The following is a 17170-nucleotide window of genomic DNA, read 5'->3' as shown; positions in this document are numbered from 1 at the left end:
GAGGGTGAATACAACTCTTGAGCCCTTTTATTTCAGCTTGCAGGATTCCAGGTAATTACCTTTACAGTTCAGGTTCTCAACTCTTGGATCTTCCACTTCCTGGTCTCACAGTTTTAGACTGTCATGTTCTGGTTTGGACATGTGCAATTTCCTCACTTGAAAGAGAATCGGTGCATCAACATGAAGTTTGTAAAACTGGATTTGACTCAATGACCGGGCAGCTTTCCTTTTTCTTTGTCCTTTATTTTTGGAATTTCAGGTAGCTCCATGTCACATTTTCTATTAGTGTAGGTATTTAGTTAGTCAGGTGAAAAACCTTTAAAAACGGAAAAGAAACACATAATATTGCAAATGAATGAAAACCAAAAAATAAACACACATTTGAAAATATTGCAAACCACATCAAGCATCTTGGCATTAATTCGCCCACTTTAAAATCTCACACTGAGCGCAACCAAAGCCGACACTCGATGCTACACAGTCCAAATCATCAACAAAATCAATAAACATATCAACAGAAACAATACTAAATCCAAACTGCCACTTTAAACCAACTCTCTCAACAACACAGACATCATTAGCTTAGCAAATATATGTCAACAAACAAACAAAAAACAAACCACATTGCACTCAGAAGGGTCAGATTTCTGAGCCACACGTGAATGCAACTCGCACCCGCAAGTTTTTGACGAGGAGAAACAGCATCTTACCGGCTTCCAGTCCGGACTTCCGAAACGCATCAGCACACGGCCTGACTGATGATGAGATAAACTGATCTAAGTTGCTCTTATCTAATCTTAGATCATTGTTGAGAACTCGATGAATTGTTGTTAGCATTGTTGAAGCTCTCACTTCCGGATCACCCGGACCATCTAACCTGTGACGCCGCGGGCCGTCCTTTAAATGCCCCGGGCAGGAAATCAGTTCCGGCCGCTCTGACGTCAGCTAGCGTCTTTTTACTATTACTACACTTAATTTACTCATTTATCATTTATTTACACACTTAGAAACATTTTCTCACAGCTAAAAAAAAATCCTATTTTCTCCCAAGTAAAAAAACCCTCCAGTTTGACTTGACAGTGGTCTGTTCATCCACGAGTCCACCGCTAACTTGAGCTGCTAGCAGCTGATTCAACAGACTAACAGTGCAAGTTTGGTCAAATGTTATATTGAAACACTTTTATTATGACATTATTATTATGCAGTGACGGGATGAGTCGCTAGGGGGCGGGATATAGCTACTGAGCTACTGCTGCTACACTGCTGTCACCGCCCACAGCGGACACTAATCAATCAAATCCAGAATTATAATTCAATACAGGCTTTAGATTTAAGTATTCAAAAGATCCAGATTCAGAAAAAACTTCATTGATCCCTGCAGGGAAAATGAATTGTTGCAGTACAGGTTACTCAACACACAGTGAGAAAAAGGGATAAAGTAAAAGGTCAAGAATGACAAAGTTACAAACTACTATAAAGAAAACATAATAATGGCAACAACAACAACAACAACAAGAATAGTAAAATTTTGAAAATGTGAATGTGCCAAATATTATAATAATAACTTTAAGAGTAAAGATAAAAAATGCACAATATAATAAAACATAATGATGATAATGGTAATGCAAGGTTAAAATTCAACTCTAGCACAAAGGGGTCGGGTGGAGGCAGAGACAGAGGAGGTGTGGAGGCAGAGGAGGTTTGGAGGCAGAGGAGGTGTGGAGGCAGAGGAGGTTTGGAGGCAGAGGAGGTGTGGAGGAAGAGGAGGTTTGGAGGAGGTTTGGAGGCAGAGGAGGTGTGGAGGCAGAGGAGGTTTGGAGGCAGAGGAGGTGTGGAGGCAGAGGAGGTTTGGAGGCAGAGGAGGTGTGGAGGCAGAGGAGGTGAATCCGTCAGTTTCTGCTTTATCACAGGAGCTTAAACCATCAGAAGAAGAACAGCCTGGAGGAGTTTCATTAAAAATCAGCCGCAGACATGAAGTTTTGTGGAGGTGGAGCAGTGCTGGTGCTGCTGCTGCTCGGCCGCTGCTGCTGCACCAGCCCCGGCAGGAGAGGTAAGACCGAGTCCGGGGTGAGAGCCACGGAGAGGGAGCGTGTCAGAGCGGGAGGGAGGGAGCGTGAGTCCGGGGTGAGAGCTCCGGAGAGGGAGCGTGTCAGAGCGGGAGGGAGGGAGCGTGAGTCCGGGGTGAGAGCCCCGGAGAGGGAGCGTGTCAGAGCGGGAGGGAGGGAGCGTGAGTCCGGGGCGACTATAAATGCAGTTGTTATACCATGGTGATACTACAGGCATATAATTTCAGTTCCATCATATTAGAGTGTCATTGATATAAGATAAGGTAAAATAATTTAAGATAAGGTAAAATAAGATAAGATAAGATAAGGTAACACTTTATTAATCCCCAGCTGGTGATATTTAGGTGTTACAGGCAGCAGCAATGGCAATAGGTAAAGTCTCTACGAAATGAATGTAAGTCCAAGTAATGGTGTGTGTGTGTGTGTGTGTGTGTGCGCGTGCATGTGTTGGTTTCAACAAATGGTTCCAACTTTCAGGGTCAGACTGACTTGTTTGCAGATCACCTACCTCTCTCTCCCTCTCCCCCCCCCCTCTCCCTCTCTCTCTCTGTCTCTCTCTTAATTTTCAATTTTCAATTTCAATAAGCTTTATTGGCATGACTGTAGATCAACAATATTACCAAAGCCATTACAAATATAAAGTATAATAATAAAAGTAATTGAGTAAAAAAAAAATATATAACAGATATTTTTCATAAAATTAAATTAGATATTTAAACATAAGATTAGACGTGTACATTAAATAGATAATTAACAATAATAACTTTAACAATATATAATGAAAATAATGAATTTATATTCATGTGTCACAGAACCATTTTTCTGCAACACATGAATAAAAAAAACAGATTGTAGGTATAGACAGGTGTGTCAGGTGTTTTGATGGTCGTCTCTCAGGCTGGGACACAGTTTGACATATTTAGCTGCTGCTAAGCTGCTCACTCTGTTCTCTCCGAGGTTGTGCTGCATTTTAATTTGATCAGGCAGAGAATCAAAGTCAGTGACTGAAACTTTTATCTTTGAGAGGAACTCTGCTCTCGCCTGTTCATATTTGCTGCAGTGCAGCAGGAAGTGTGTCTCTGTCTCCACCTGTCTGTGTGGACAGAGCTGACACAACCTGTCCTCTCTGGGCAGCCAGGTCTGTCTGTGTCTGCCCGTCTCTATGGCCGAGCTGTGGTCACTGAGTCTGTACGTGGTCAGAGTCTTCCTCAGTGTCTCTCAGATATTCTGCCACTGTGTACTTTCTGTTTAGAGCCAAATAACACTGAAGTTTGCTTTGTGTTGTTGTGGTAGATGTCCAATAGTTAATGTAATGTTGTTTTTGTTGTTCTATGATTTGGGGGGTCCAGATTGTGTGGGGGCTGTTCTGAGAGGAGCTGAGCCTCAGGATGAGCTGGCTGAGGGGGCTCTTCTCCATGTTCTCCTCTTGGCATTGCAGAGCTTTGTAGTGGTAGGAGGGGGGGTCACTTGTTTTAATGTGTTTATAAAATTTGATGGCTCTTTTTTGAATGCTGATTAAAAGGGGGAATTGGCCCAGCTCGGCTCGGCATCCATTGTTGGGGGTGTTCCTGTGCACTCTGAGGATGCTCTTGCAAATCTCTGTGTGCAGGGTTTCGATGGGGTGTTTGTCCCATTTTTCAAAATCTTGATTTGCAAGAGGACCCCACACCTCACTGCCGTACAGAATAATTGGTTCAGTTATAGATTTGAATTTTTTGAGCCAGATTCTAATGGGTACATTGACGTTTGAAGATTTGTTTATTGCATAGAAAACCTTTCTTCCCTTCTCTCTGAGATCATCAACAGCCAGGTTCAAGTTTCCTGTGGATGTGATGTGTAGTCGTGTGTGTGTTCCACCTCCTGAGAGCCCAGGAAACACCTGGTTTGGTTTCCCTCTCTCTCTCTCTTCTTTCTCTCTCTCTCTCTCTCTCTCTTTTCTCTCTCTCGACCCTTCATCCGTCAGCTGTTGGTCAGCAAAGAGCTCCAGAGTTCACTGCTAATCAGCTGCGCTCGGTGTTAAAGCTGTAAATGACTTGTCATTTCGTATCGTCTGACACACAGATGAAACAGACTCAGAGGAAGATTTCTGACTGGAAATGTGTTCTCTGATTTGGTGTTTGACCTTTAGTCAAGGTTTAACAAGCAAACATCCACCCACACACACACACTGTTGTTTTCATCGTGTTTTCAAACACAGGATGTAGAGATGGTCCCTGTATGACCCCTGTCCCTCCGTCCAAAGCCAGCTGTCCAGCTTGTTTGGTAACACAGCAAACAAATACATGTTGCATTGCTGATTAAAAAAAAAACTGGAATCCACATGCTTCTCCTGTTTGTTCTTCAAATTGGCAAGTGGAACAGAACTTACACCAAAACTAGAACACAGTTGGTTTTCTATATTATCTAGTCTCTCCTGCGGCGTCCCACAAGGCACCATCCTGGGCCCCATTAATTTCTCTTTGTACGAGCTTTCTCTCAGCCAGATCACTCAAAAATACATTTCATTGGACTGCTTTGCATATGACACAAAGCTCTAGGTCCCCTTGAAACCAAACAACCAGTCCAATCCAGTTGGAGCTGCCTTGGGGACATAAAATGTTGGATGGCACGGAACTTTCTACAGCTGAATGAAGTCTGAAGTTGTCCTTTTTGGCCCTCTGTCCTCCAAGAGCAGTTGTTACCAGCAGTACTGCCAGTAGCCACTCAACTGTCCAAAACAGGGACATCAGCAGGAGCAAAATATGCTTCCTAATGATCCCACTGATGGTCTCTTTGATGCAAATCATAATGAATGAATCCAGATAAGATCCAATGAGAAGTTGCCTCTGTAGATGCCACTCAACAAACAAACAAATGCAAACGCAGTTAATGAACTGAACCAGTGACAAAGGGAAGCCCTGCCGGAGGCCAACATGCACTGGGAACAAGTCTGACTTACTGCCGGCAATGCGAACCAAGCTCCTGCTCCGGTCATACAGAGACCGGATGGCCCGTAGTAAAGGGCCCCGGACTCCATACTCCCGAAGCACCTCCCACAGAATGCCACGAGGGACACAGTCGAATGCCTTCTCCAAGTCCACAAAACACATGTGGACTGGTTGGGCAAACTCCCACGAAACCTCAAGCACCCTGCAGAGGGTGTAGAGCTGGTCCAGTGTTGCATGACCAGGACGAAAACCGCATTGTTCCTCCTGAATCCGAGGTTCGACTATCGGCCGAATTCTCCTCTCCAGTACCCTGGAATAGACTTTACCAGGGAGGCTGAGGAGTGTGATCCCCCTGTAGTTGGAGCACACCCTCCGGTCCCCCTTCTTAAATAGAGGGACCACCACGCCGGTCTGCCAGTCCAGGGGCACTGTCCCCAACTGCCACGCAAAGTTGCAGAGGCATGTCAGCCAAGACAGCCCGACAACATCCAGAGACTTGAGGTACTCAGGGCGGATCTCATCCACCCCTGGTGCCTTGCCACGGAAGAGCTTCCAAACTACCTCGGTGACCTCAGCCTGAGTGATGGATGAAGCAACCTCTGGGTCCCCAGCCCCTGCTTCCTCTACGGAAGGCGTGGCAATGGGCATGCCGATACCGTACAGGCTAATCTTAGGAGAAGATAAAATGATCTTCTGAGGGCTGAACTTTAGTTCAGTTCTGACATCATAAGATCTATCTGCTTGTCTGTCTGTCTGTCTACTATCAGTGTGTCAGGGAACAAAAAACGGCCTGAGCATTTCTGGGAGTCCTGATAGTAACTATGACAGCATGGTGAGGATGTACTCCAACTGCTCCGTGGTCCTGGATAACCTGGAGATCACCTTCACTGGGGAGAACCAGGACCTGTCCTTCCTCCAGGTCTGTCTGTGTAGCATCAGTGTCTCAGCTTCAGCTGGAATGTTTCTGTGAATCAATGGTTGATTTTATCATTTCAAAAATCACCCATCAGTTTTTAGATTGATCACCTTCTTTCCAGGCAGCAGTTGCCGAACACTCAGTCGTCTTTATTTCTGTCAGAGGGACATTTTCCTCCTGCGGCGCTGCAGCTGTGAGCAGGAAGCTTTTTCAAAACTCTCCTTGTGTTGCATTCGGGGACGCTCTGACATCTGTGAACTGATGGTCATCTGCCAAACAGGATCGCCTTGAGAGGCTCTGTTGGCAGAAAAATCAAACCCAGAAGATTAGAATGAGCAAACACTGACGCTGTGAGAAGAATCATGAGGGTTTTTGTCAAAGTAGCTGTTAAGCAGGTCAGAGCATCCTTCATCACATCAGCAGAGGGAGCTCAAGAAGGACCCTCATCACAGCTGCATGTGCAGGAAACTTTAATGTCACTGAGCTGTAAACTGTGTGTAGTGTCAAAGTGACTCAGTGCTGACAGCGATGAATTATCCCTCAGCAACAAATTTCAAAGAACTTCCTAAAATCAATAATTAATTAATTAATTAACAAATTGCCCAACGAATTCAAATTATTAACTCTGACCATTGAGCCTGCACAACTTGATGATGAAAACTCATCAGAATGTTCCTTCACAGAACTGAGGGCACATCGGTGAGAACAAATATCGATGATTTGGTGATTTATTCATGATCATCACCTTCTCTTCCTTCAGTCCATCCAGGAGGTCGGTGGCTACGTTCTGATCGCCATGAACGGGGTTGCAAACTTCCCATTGGTCAATCTGAGGCTGATCCGAGGCCAGAAACTCTACGATAACCAGTTCGCCCTGGTAGTGATGTATAACTACAAGAACGACACTACAGGTCTGAAACAGCTGCAGCTCAGCAGTCTGACAGGTACACAAACAGACACACACACACGAACACACACACACACACACACACACACACACACACACCAAAGAGTTCGTTAGCTAGCAAAGTGTCAAGACAGCAAGAAAATTACTATGTATGTCTCACACAGTACGTTAAGAGACCATGGGATCATAAAAGGCTGCAATGTGAAGCGCCACGACAAGATGAATAGGACGGACAGAGGAGACGTGTAAGGGGCAAAGAAAAAGAAGCTAAGGCGTTAAAGATGTGTTGAGACTGTTTGATTGGTTGAAACTGTTAAAATGTGAAATGGAGTTTACAAGAAAAGATAAAGTGAACCTCAAGCTGCATCTGGCTTCCTCCTTTGCTCCTGTCATAATTACTATGACCAGTAGAGGTCGCTGCCTAACAATTAATCTGAATTTGGGTCGTAATAACCTGCTTCCAAAGTCGTCACGTACATGTCGTTTTTCTAACAGGTTTGTTTGCCAGCGGGACGTTCCAGATCTAACTAGACCTCTGAATTTTAACTGAAGTCTCCTGAGCAAGGAACAAGGTCCACACCGGGTGGACATCTGCACATCTGCTTATTTTCATGCATCCTTTGTGGGGTCTGATTGGTGAAAGACGAATATTAGTAATAATAGATATTTTGTCAGACTCTGACTGGAATCCCAGCTTCAAAAAACAACTCCACACGATCCGGTTGCTGTGTTGCACTTATGTGCCACTCAGTGTTCATATGCAGGTTTTGTGTTAAACTGGACTCTCACATGTGACTAAAATTCACTGACTCGACTCAATGAATTATTTCTTGAACTCACAGAGATCCTCAGAGGAGGAGTAAAGATGACCCACAATCCCTTGCTGTGTAACACTGACACCATCCAGTGGTGGGACATCCTGGACAGAGCCCGCAATCCCCGCTTGGTTTTCGAGAAGGACGTCTTCTTACATGCATGTATGTAGAAAAGTGATGGTTCACTCATTGATGAGGCTCTGATCTGCTCAGTTTTAATGAATATTGATGTGTGTGTGTTCCAGGTCAGAAGTGTGACCCGGGGTGTGTTAACGGTTCGTGTTGGGCAGCAGGACCGGATCACTGCCAGAGATGTAAACACACACTTTGTCTCATCGTCTCTCTGCTCCACCTGTCCTGTCCACCTGTCTTCACCTTTCATCTTCCTTTTCTTCTGTTTCATCTTCTTCGTCTTCCTTTCCTTCCCTCTGGCTCTCATCTGTTAAATTAGTTTGAACTTCACTTTAATCAACGTTTAAATCTAATCCTCTCCCTGTTGTTTTCCAAACCATCACATTTGAAACCTTCACGTTCTACCAGGTTGTGACACTTTCATTCGCTTCCTGTCTGTCACACTTCTTAAGGCTTAGGGTTAGTATATCATTAAACATAGAGGTGAAGAAGTCTGGAACAGTTTGAAATCAAATATTAAACCATCAAATCAAGTTTAATGTCTTCAAGATTCAGTAAATAAAAAAACCCTGATGGTGAATATCATTCTTCATTTTTTACCTTTTGCCTTTGACAAATAAACATTAGTGTCATTGAAGTTAAACTGTCTCTGTGTGTCTCTGTCAGTCACCAGGTTGCAGTGTGCGGAGCAGTGCAGCAGGAGGTGTCGGGGTCCAAAACCCACCGACTGCTGTCATGAACACTGTGCTGCAGGCTGCACTGGACCCCGAGCCGCCGACTGCCTGGTCAGTGTCTGCACGTGTGTGTGTGTGTGTGTCAGTACTGTAGTCCAGTGCAGCTCAACCACTTCATCCTGACACAGTGCTGGGCCCTGGAAGGTGTCCTGGTTCTTAGTGGTCACAAATGTCTGGGGCAAGAAATAAATAAATACAGGATCTTGAAACTTACCTGGGTAGTCCAGGAAGTCCCTTATCAAGGCAATTTACACTTTGATAAACCAGAGTTTGAGAGATGTCCCTCGTCTGAATCTCTTGTCTCAGTCAGAAGAAGCTGAGCATTTAGCATCACGATAGCAAACTAGACAAAGGCAGGAAGATGTCTATCCTGGCCGAGGAGGAGCCTCTCCATGAGGTGGGAGCTCAGGGCGACAGGTCTGTAGTGGGCTGGTTCTTTGGCGTGAGTCATTTTAGGAACTGGGACCACACAGGAGGTCTTCCACAGGACAGGGACCTTGTCCTGGCTGAGGCTCAGGTTGAAGAGGTGGCGGAGGACCTCACGGAGCAGGTCTGCACAGGTCCTCAGCAGCCTGGGCCTGATGCCGTCTGGGCCTGCAGAGTTCCTCTGCTTCAGTCGCCTCAGCTCTCTCTTCACCTCAGTGAGGGGGGGACTGGGTGTGCTGCAGATTGGGGCTGGTGTTGGGAACAGTCCGTGTGGGTGTGGGGGAATATATATCTGAGCAGAGAGGAAAGATGGAGCGTCTGGAAGCCACAGTAGGAAATATAAGTTGCGTGTGTTTGGTCTGACAAAGGATGGACAGCTATGGATAATTTCCAACTGTTGTCCTGAGGATATTTTTCAATCTTAAACTCCCACAGATTAACTGCGTCATAACAGGAAGCTAATGATGAAGCGTGTTTTTCAAAATAAAAGCATCCAGTCATCACTGTATGTTAATAGAAAACTATGGACTTAATATTTAATTTACATTTTTTTTAATTAGACTTCATTCATGGCCTGTTTTGCATCCTTTCGCCCGATTTCAACTCAGACCTCTTTATTTTCTCCTTCATACAAATTTATTCCAACAATGCAGCTTAGTTTGTGGCATTTCCAGCAGTGAAGCTCAGACAACGAGGCAGTTAAGCATCAGCTTCTCCTGAAGCCAGTAATCCCGCTGCGGTTCCCTTGTTTCTTGACTCGGCCAGTCACGCGTTCTGCTTCTCTTTTCTGAAAAAAAAAAAAAAATTTCCAACCTAACAGCGAACACTGTTTGTGGTTGAGTTAAACTTGTTGTCCACTATTCTACCTTGTGTATTAAAGCTACATTCACACACATTAAAGACACTGTCTTTCTTTTTGTCTCTGTGCTTCTTCTGCAGGCCTGCAGGGAGTTAAATGATGACGGGACTTGTAAGGATACTTGTCCTCCTCTGACAGTCTATGACCCCAAAACCCGCCAGCTGGTCAAAAATCCCAACGCCAAATTCACCCTCGGGGCGACCTGCGTCAAGTCCTGCCCACGTATGGACTTTATGGACTGTATATGTTTTAAAGCAACATAAAGCCGTTAGTGTCTCAAAACAGCTGTGTGAAGTCTGATCTATGTCCTCAAGTGATGTCACTCGAGTCATCATCATCATGACGTTGATTTAGAAAGAAGTGAGCTGAGCAGATCTCTGTAGCTGCTGCTCAGCTCTGCTTCAGGTCACGGCTCAGTGGTCCAGTTGCATTGTGGGAAATGTAGGTACCAGGTTTTGATGTGGAAGATTAGTATGTGCAATAAAAAAAAACTTCGGGTTCTACTGCATCGATTTTTAGACTGTTTCTGAGTTTCTAAGCTCTGCAACAGTTAATCAGCAAGATTTTCATCTTTTAACTAAGATGTGCTTTGTTTTGGTTTAAATCTAGACAACTACGTGGCAGATGGTGCATCATGTGTCTGCAGCGCTGGAATGTACGAGGTGGAGGAGAACGGAGTCCAGCGCTGCAAAGCCTGTGATGGAGCCTGTCCTAAAGGTAGAGACAGACTGAGACAGAGACAGACCTGAATACTAAACACATGACCTGACAGAGTCCTCCTGTTCCTCCAGTCTGTGACGGAGTCGGGGTTGGTGCTCTGAGCAGGGCCATGGCCGTTGACGCCTCCAACATCGAGTCCTTCAGGAACTGCACGAAGATTAACGGGGACGTCTCCCTCATTGAGACCTCTTTTACTGGGTGAGATGCTCTTCACTGCCTCGCTGTGTGAGCTCCTCACAGCTTCAGAAAATGACATTTTCTGGTGTCGAGATCTTTGTGAACTGTTTTCACTGAGGTTACTACTGAGACCAGGTCTACCTGCATGAACTGTTGATGGTGCTTGAACTTCTGCCTGCAGCTGCTTCAGCTTGATGTCTGAAAAATAACTTTTAACTTCCTGATGTGCAGTGAAGGAAAGTTTTGTGACATCAACACTTGAACTAATAGTTTCTTTTCATTGGCTCTTCCAGGGATGTGTACTATAAAATCCCACCCATGGACCCAGCTAAACTGGAGTACTTCAGAACAGTGAAGGAAATCACAGGTAGGTCAAAGGTCACTTTCACATAAACATTAGAGAATGGTTGATCTCGCTGAACAGCAGGTACAGCAGGTACACACAGTGTGTGTGTGTGTGTGTGTGTGCGTGTGTGTGCGTGTGTGTGTGTGTGTGTGTGTGCGTGTGTGTGTGTGCGTGTGTGTGTGTGTGTGCGTGTGTGTGTGTGTGTGTGTGCATGTGTGTGTGTGTGTGTGTGCGTGTGTGTGTGTGTGTGTGTGTGTGCGTGTGTGTGTGTGTGTGTGTGTGCGTGTGTGTCCTCCAGGTTTCTTGCTGATCCAGTCCTGGCCGGAGAATCTGACCTCTCTGTCGGTGTTTGAGAACCTGGAGATCATCAGAGGAAGAACAACACGGGCGTGAGTCACTGGATGAGAACTCTGTTAGTGAGTGACCTCAGTGGTCGGCACGATGCTCAGATTAACAGTGAGGTTTGGAAACATTAACGAGAATATGTGAGATTTGATATTTCTCAGTGACTGATTATGAATGATAATGATGGAAGTCGTCCTTGGAAACGGTTAGCAAGGGCAAAAACACTTGGCAGGTAATTGGATGAACCATCTGTCTATCATGGGCTAACTTGAACCAATCAGATCAAAGAACCACATGATGTTGTCGGAGGTCTCTTGGTGAATCTTCAGTGCTCTTCTTCTTTCTTCCTTCAGTGAAGAAATACTCTCCAGTTCTGATAGAACTGATGCTGTAGCAGCATCTATGCTAACCTCTTCAGGGGCCATCTGTCACTGTCCAGTCCACGCCCAGCTGCCAGTAGTTCCTCACAGGACACCGATAGGTCCAAAATGACTGTGGGTCGGCCATGTGTGCGGAACTTGGAGCCTGTTCAGATGGACGTTGCGTGATCTTGTGAATCCATCTGCCTTGCAATGTAAAGGCTACTAAACACTTTGGTTAAAGTTGGGGAAAGATGCTGGTTTTGGTTATCTTGATCTTGGTCCTGTGTTGTGCGTCAGCGTTGACTTTTTCAGTACTGAACTAAAACCACCATGTTTCCTGAGCCTTAACCGAGTGCTGAGTGTCGAAACAGAACCATAAAAACCATCATCAGGAAGCTGTTGCCTCTAGTAGGTAAAGCTGTAGAAAACCAAATGAAACATGTTGACAAGAGTCAAGATTTCTTTCTTGTCATTGAGCATGGACATGTCAATGAAATCTGCATGGCAACCCCCGTGTTAGAAACAGGATAATAAGAAAGATAAGAAACTATAAAATAAATAAAGATACCAGAATAAAATAATGAATGACATGACAGTGAATGTTACATGGATTTGTTCTATATAAACATTTCCTTATGGTTATGCTGTGTTAAGTGTTGTACAAAATGTGTTTTCTGATGCAGATTAGTTGTACATGAACAGAATTTATAGCAGGCAGGATGTTGGACAGACCACCCGCATCACCACCTCCTCAGACCAGAAACAGCTTTTTGTTTGGACTCGAACTATAATCTGAAACCTCATGTTGAATATCTCCTCTCCAGTCTGCACAGTTTTTTGGTGATCGGTGTGAAGCACCTCCGCTGGCTGGGTCTGCGCTCTCTGAAGGAGGTGAGCGCTGGCCGGGTGTTGTTGAAGGACAACCCTCAGCTGTGCTACACCCAGTCCAAGCAGTGGACCCGCCTCTTCAGATCCGGCGACCAGACCATCACCATGCGCGACAACGCCCCCCCTGATGTCTGCGGTCAGTTCCTGCGTGTGTGCCGGAGTCATCACCACCATCGCAACTCAGTGAAGCGAATGAAACGAGAAAATCTTCCTGTCTCCCCCACACAGAACAACAGAATCGAACCTGCGACACAGAGTGTACAGAGGAGGGCTGCTGGGGTCCAGGTCCCACCGTGTGTGTCTCCTGTCGGCATTTCAACCACAGGGGGCGCTGTGTGCCGCTCTGTAACCTGCTGCGGGGGTGAGACAGAGCTAATTAGTGTGTGAGGATTAAAAAGTTACTCAGTTACTGTTAAGTACAATTTGAGTAATTGTACTTTGCTTGGTTTATTTCCAACTTTATACATTTCTTCTCTTTACTGTGGTGTTACTGCTTTAGACACAGCTTAGTATCATTATTCTTTTATTCGACAGTGTACCTCGAATGTTTCTGACTCTCTGATTGATGATTATTTTGTCCTCTGTGAGCCCAGAGAGGTGGAGGTGAACGGCAGCTGTGTGGAGTGTCACCCTGAGTGTCTGCTGAAGACCGGGATCCCGACCTGCCACGGACCGGTCAGTCCAGCTGCTAGGACCAGTGGCGTGCACAGGGGGGGAGGGGGGCAGGGGGGGGCGACTGCCCCCCCTCGTGGCCCAGTTTTTGAAAAACGCGCACTAAAGTGTCCTCTTGGACTCCAAAACGCGCTCTAAAGTGCCCTCTTGGACGCCAAAACGCGCGCTAAAGTGCCCTCTTGGACGCCAAAACGCGCTCTAAAGTGCCCTCTTGGACGCCAAAACGCGCGCTAAAGTGCCCTCTTGGATGCCAAAACGCGCGCTAAAGTGCCCCCTGGGAGCCAAAATGCGTGCTAAAGTGCCCTCTTCACGCTATATGTGCCCTTTTTTTCCTTTCCGCCCCTGCCCTTCAAAAAGTCTGTGCACGCCACTGGCTGGGACACTGCTGTCTGCTGGCCTTCATTTCCATTGTACAAATATTGATATGTGCAGTATTGAATGGTTTAAGACTGTCAAAGCAATTCATCTGCTCTCAACCACAAGATTAATTATGAAAATAAAAGCATTTAATATAAGATCAATAGTCCACTTAGCTTCTCTCATGTCTGCTGCATGGTCTCATTCAACTGAAAAGACAGTGAGATAATTAGTAAGTGGTTTAATCAACAAATTTTAGAAGTAAAGTTGAAACAGAAAAAAAGTTGTAGGAACTGCTCAAGTGTCACGAAACAAAACGCAGAATTTAATGTTTGTTACAGAAGTGTAAAATAATGAAAAATAATATTTCATAGTATATTCTACATCACTTGTTTTTTAAAAACATGTTGAAACATTTAAAGAAATAAACCATCTGACCTGATCTGGTTGAGCCGTGCACTGAAAATTCTCCGATATCGGCTTTAAGATCCGACCAAATGGTGCATAAATTACTTCTGAACAACTTCCTGCCTCCATCCCTCCTCCGCCCCCACCTGCAGGGTCCAGACCAGTGTTCCCAGTGTGCCCAGTTTAAAGACGGCCCTCACTGCGTGTCGCGCTGCCCCCACGGTGTGCTGGGAGACGGAGACACGCCGATCTGGAAATACCCCGACAGGACGGGCCAGTGCCAGTCCTGCCACCAGAACTGCACCCAGGGGTGAGACGCATGCTGCTGATTGGTCAATCAGAGCTGACTGACGTCTCTGATGTTCAGGAAATGAAGTAAATGTGGCTCATGCTTGATGGAAGGTGTTCTGTGTCTCTGTGTCTGCAGGTGTTCAGGTCCTGGACTATCCGGATGCACTAGTTAAAACCACAACTTTGACTTTTATTCACCAAAACTCAACATAACCGAAGGTCACAGAGAAGCAGCCTGTTGCAGATTGTTTCTGTTCTCAGTAAACCTGCATGTTGTCTTGAATCCTGCCGGTTCACTGGTCTCATTTTATCACAGAAAAGTTTCTGAGCTTGTAAGACTGACATCAGGACTCAGAGATCGTTGGAAATAGTCCTGAACATGCTAAAGTAATAGTGTTGTGACGTTAACGAACAAACTGGTTCTTTTGAACGGCTCGTTAACATGAACGATGGGAACCGAGTCGCAGCTGGGAACCGTTCTTTGTTTTTCCAAGTTACACGGGGAGGAGCGCTGCCCAGCTGCGCGCTGCTTATTAGATGTGCAAATAGCATCACGCCACCTTGTGGTCGCTGCCTTCACGTGAGTGCGCCAGTAACCAAAAAAAGCAAAGCACTGTCAAAGCAAAGTGATGTGGCGCCACCCTGTGGAATATTTACAATTAATCCAGATCAGACTTTAAAATCTATTCCACACATGTCAAATAAGATTATAATCAATATTTCAGAATAATTTAAACTCATATTGGTGGGATATCTAAATTTATTCCTCCCAGTGGTTATTTCCAAGATAAAACGAGTTAAGGCCAGACTGCCTTCTTCAAACTTAATAAATATAAAAATGAGTCAAATGAGCCAGTTTTTTGAACGGCTCTTTGAAAGGAACGGCTCACCAAGATCCGGCTCCCCTCAAAGAGCCATAAATCCCATCTCTAAAAGTAAGCTTTTAGTGTGATTCACTTCACCGGACGAACATCCCTGAAAAACCTGCTGCTTTGTATCAGCCGATCCACCCACTTGGACCCTGCCAACCTCTGCATCAGGTAACAAGTGTGCCACCTTTTCAATCAGCCTTCACTCTTCCCATCTCAGCAGAGGGACACCCCTGTTCCATCGGTTCAAACCCGCATGCGTCAGCGCCACAAGGCCCGGCACTGCGCCCGCTCTGCCCTGCTGAGAGCCTCTGGTCAGTATCAGCTCCTATCTGCACCCCTGGAGACCAGGTATGGCTCTTTACCTTTACTTTGAAAACTGATGCCAAGAAACTGTGTGAGATACACTGGACCCTTTGTCGTGGAGAAGATCATCAACCCTGCAGAAGTCCACCTGAAACTTCCCTGTACCACCAGGTAATGTCCTCCGTCACAACCTGTCACCACCAGTCCTCTCAGTCCTCTGGCTCCTCCACCTCCACCTCCACCTCCTCCATCTCCTCACCTGGCCATTGCTGTGACGTCTGAATTCTCGTTAGAAACAGGCTGAGGTGATCTGCCTACTTAGTACAAAACCACACTGAACTGCTAAAAAAAATGAATCAAAGCTTCACTTTACAAACACGAAAGGTTCACCTGCAGCCCTTCAGTTCATACACCTGAGAATCAGTGTTAGGGTCTGACAGACGATGTACAGAAGTCGTAGCAGCGTAAATTCAGGTAAAGTTTCTGAGTTCTTGAAAAGGTTCCTGAGGTCATAAAGGATCAGAAGCTCTTTCAGCTTGATGCTTAAATTGGTAAATTAGTGCTGATTAAAGTGTTGCAGACCCTTGAAGCTCACTGGAAAGACTCAGACCAGCACTCTGAAGTAGACCAGTTTCAGCTTTCACACTGAAACGGCTTCTGGTCCATCAAACCCTCTGACCGGCTCTGAGTGAGAGAAAGTGCGTCACCGTGTTTGGACTGGAGTTCGGGAACCGACCGGCTCAAACCTGCGACGAGCCGGTGAACCGTGACACGAGCGGCGAGCTCAGAACGGCATCTCACAGTCGGGAGAGAAGAACTCGTTCGGAAATAAAGACGAAACTGAACCGACGTCAGATCCTGTAAACGGCTGCAGAGTGAAAACACGGGAGGGGCCGGTCGACGGAGCTGACGAGGGAACAGTGAGGTGTACTGAAGCTTCAGTGATGAAGCCAGTGAAGCTGATCTGAGGCCTGTGACAAAGGGCAGTGAGTGAAGAAGACCGACCTCAAACTGAGGAGGAAGAACTGACGGTCAGTGAGGCGAAGACTGACTGAATCTTTCAGAACATATTGTGGGTGAACTGCAGATAAACAGCTGTTCTGTAAAGGTCGAACAGTCTGAAACATCATGAAAAGTTTTCTTGCTCTTGTGTTGACTGTTTGTTACTGACGGGCTGCAGCCAGCAGGAGGCGCTGCCTGCCTGCAGATGTACCTGCCTGTGATCAGCTTTACAGTTCAATACAGGCTCTAGACTTGGGGTCATTGTTTGAAAGGTTGACTGACACATGCAAAGTATTCCAGAAGTATTTTCAGATTAGCACACGTCTCTCTGTGGAGGTCAAGTAGACAGAAGCCATTAAATCAAATGTATGTGTTTGTGTGTTTCGATCAAAAGTACATCAAAGGATCTGCTAATTGCTACTGCTAATTAGCTAATGTTAGCATGCTAGCAAACTAGATAGCAAACATTAGTAAACCTGCTAAACACTCGCACATTAGCATCACCGCTGTGAGCATGTAGCGCCCTGCAGAGCTGCTAGCATGACTGTGTATTATATGAATTATTACTACAACTGCATCAGTATTTCTAACTGCTTCTGTTATTATTACTGCACCTTCATGAAATACTCACATCTTCCTGTTCTG

The 17170-nt window shown here is 45.6% G+C and overlaps 1 protein-coding gene across 1 annotated transcript; it reads left to right on the top strand.

The window, feature by feature from the left end:
- The first annotated feature begins 1914 nt into the window (after positions 1–1914).
- LOC121623637 (melanoma receptor tyrosine-protein kinase) lies at positions 1915–14581 on the top strand. Its single transcript, XM_041960992.1, has 16 exons — positions 1915–2050; positions 5761–5912; positions 6670–6853; positions 7659–7793; positions 7877–7945; positions 8430–8548; positions 9863–10004; positions 10392–10499; positions 10574–10700; positions 10973–11046; positions 11324–11414; positions 12557–12756; positions 12849–12980; positions 13204–13295; positions 14210–14367; positions 14485–14581. Exons 1-16 carry the CDS (start codon positions 1972–1974, stop codon positions 14519–14521), a joined length of 1899 nt encoding a protein of 632 aa, XP_041816926.1. The 5' UTR covers positions 1915–1971; the 3' UTR covers positions 14522–14581.
- The last annotated feature ends 2589 nt before the right edge of the window (positions 14582–17170 follow it).

Source organism: Chelmon rostratus, chromosome 20, assembly GCF_017976325.1.
Source record: "Chelmon rostratus isolate fCheRos1 chromosome 20, fCheRos1.pri, whole genome shotgun sequence".
NCBI classification, from domain to species: Eukaryota; Metazoa; Chordata; class Actinopteri; order Chaetodontiformes; family Chaetodontidae; genus Chelmon; species Chelmon rostratus.
The sequence above is the reverse complement of the archived record's forward strand: the minus strand, read 5'-3'. Positions and strand labels throughout refer to the sequence as shown.

Bases quoted from the DNA above. Each gene is read 5' to 3' on its own strand.
- LOC121623637 (XM_041960992.1), top strand. From the start codon at position 1,972: ATGAAGTTTTGTGGAGGTGGAGCAGTGCTGGTGCTGCTGCTGCTCGGC. The intron at 6,854-7,658 runs GTACACAAACAG...TTGAACTCACAG, and splicing joins GCAGCTCAGCAGTCTGACAG to AGATCCTCAGAGGAGGAGTA. The intron at 13,296-14,209 runs GTCAGTCCAGCT...CCCCACCTGCAG, and splicing joins TCCCGACCTGCCACGGACCG to GGTCCAGACCAGTGTTCCCA.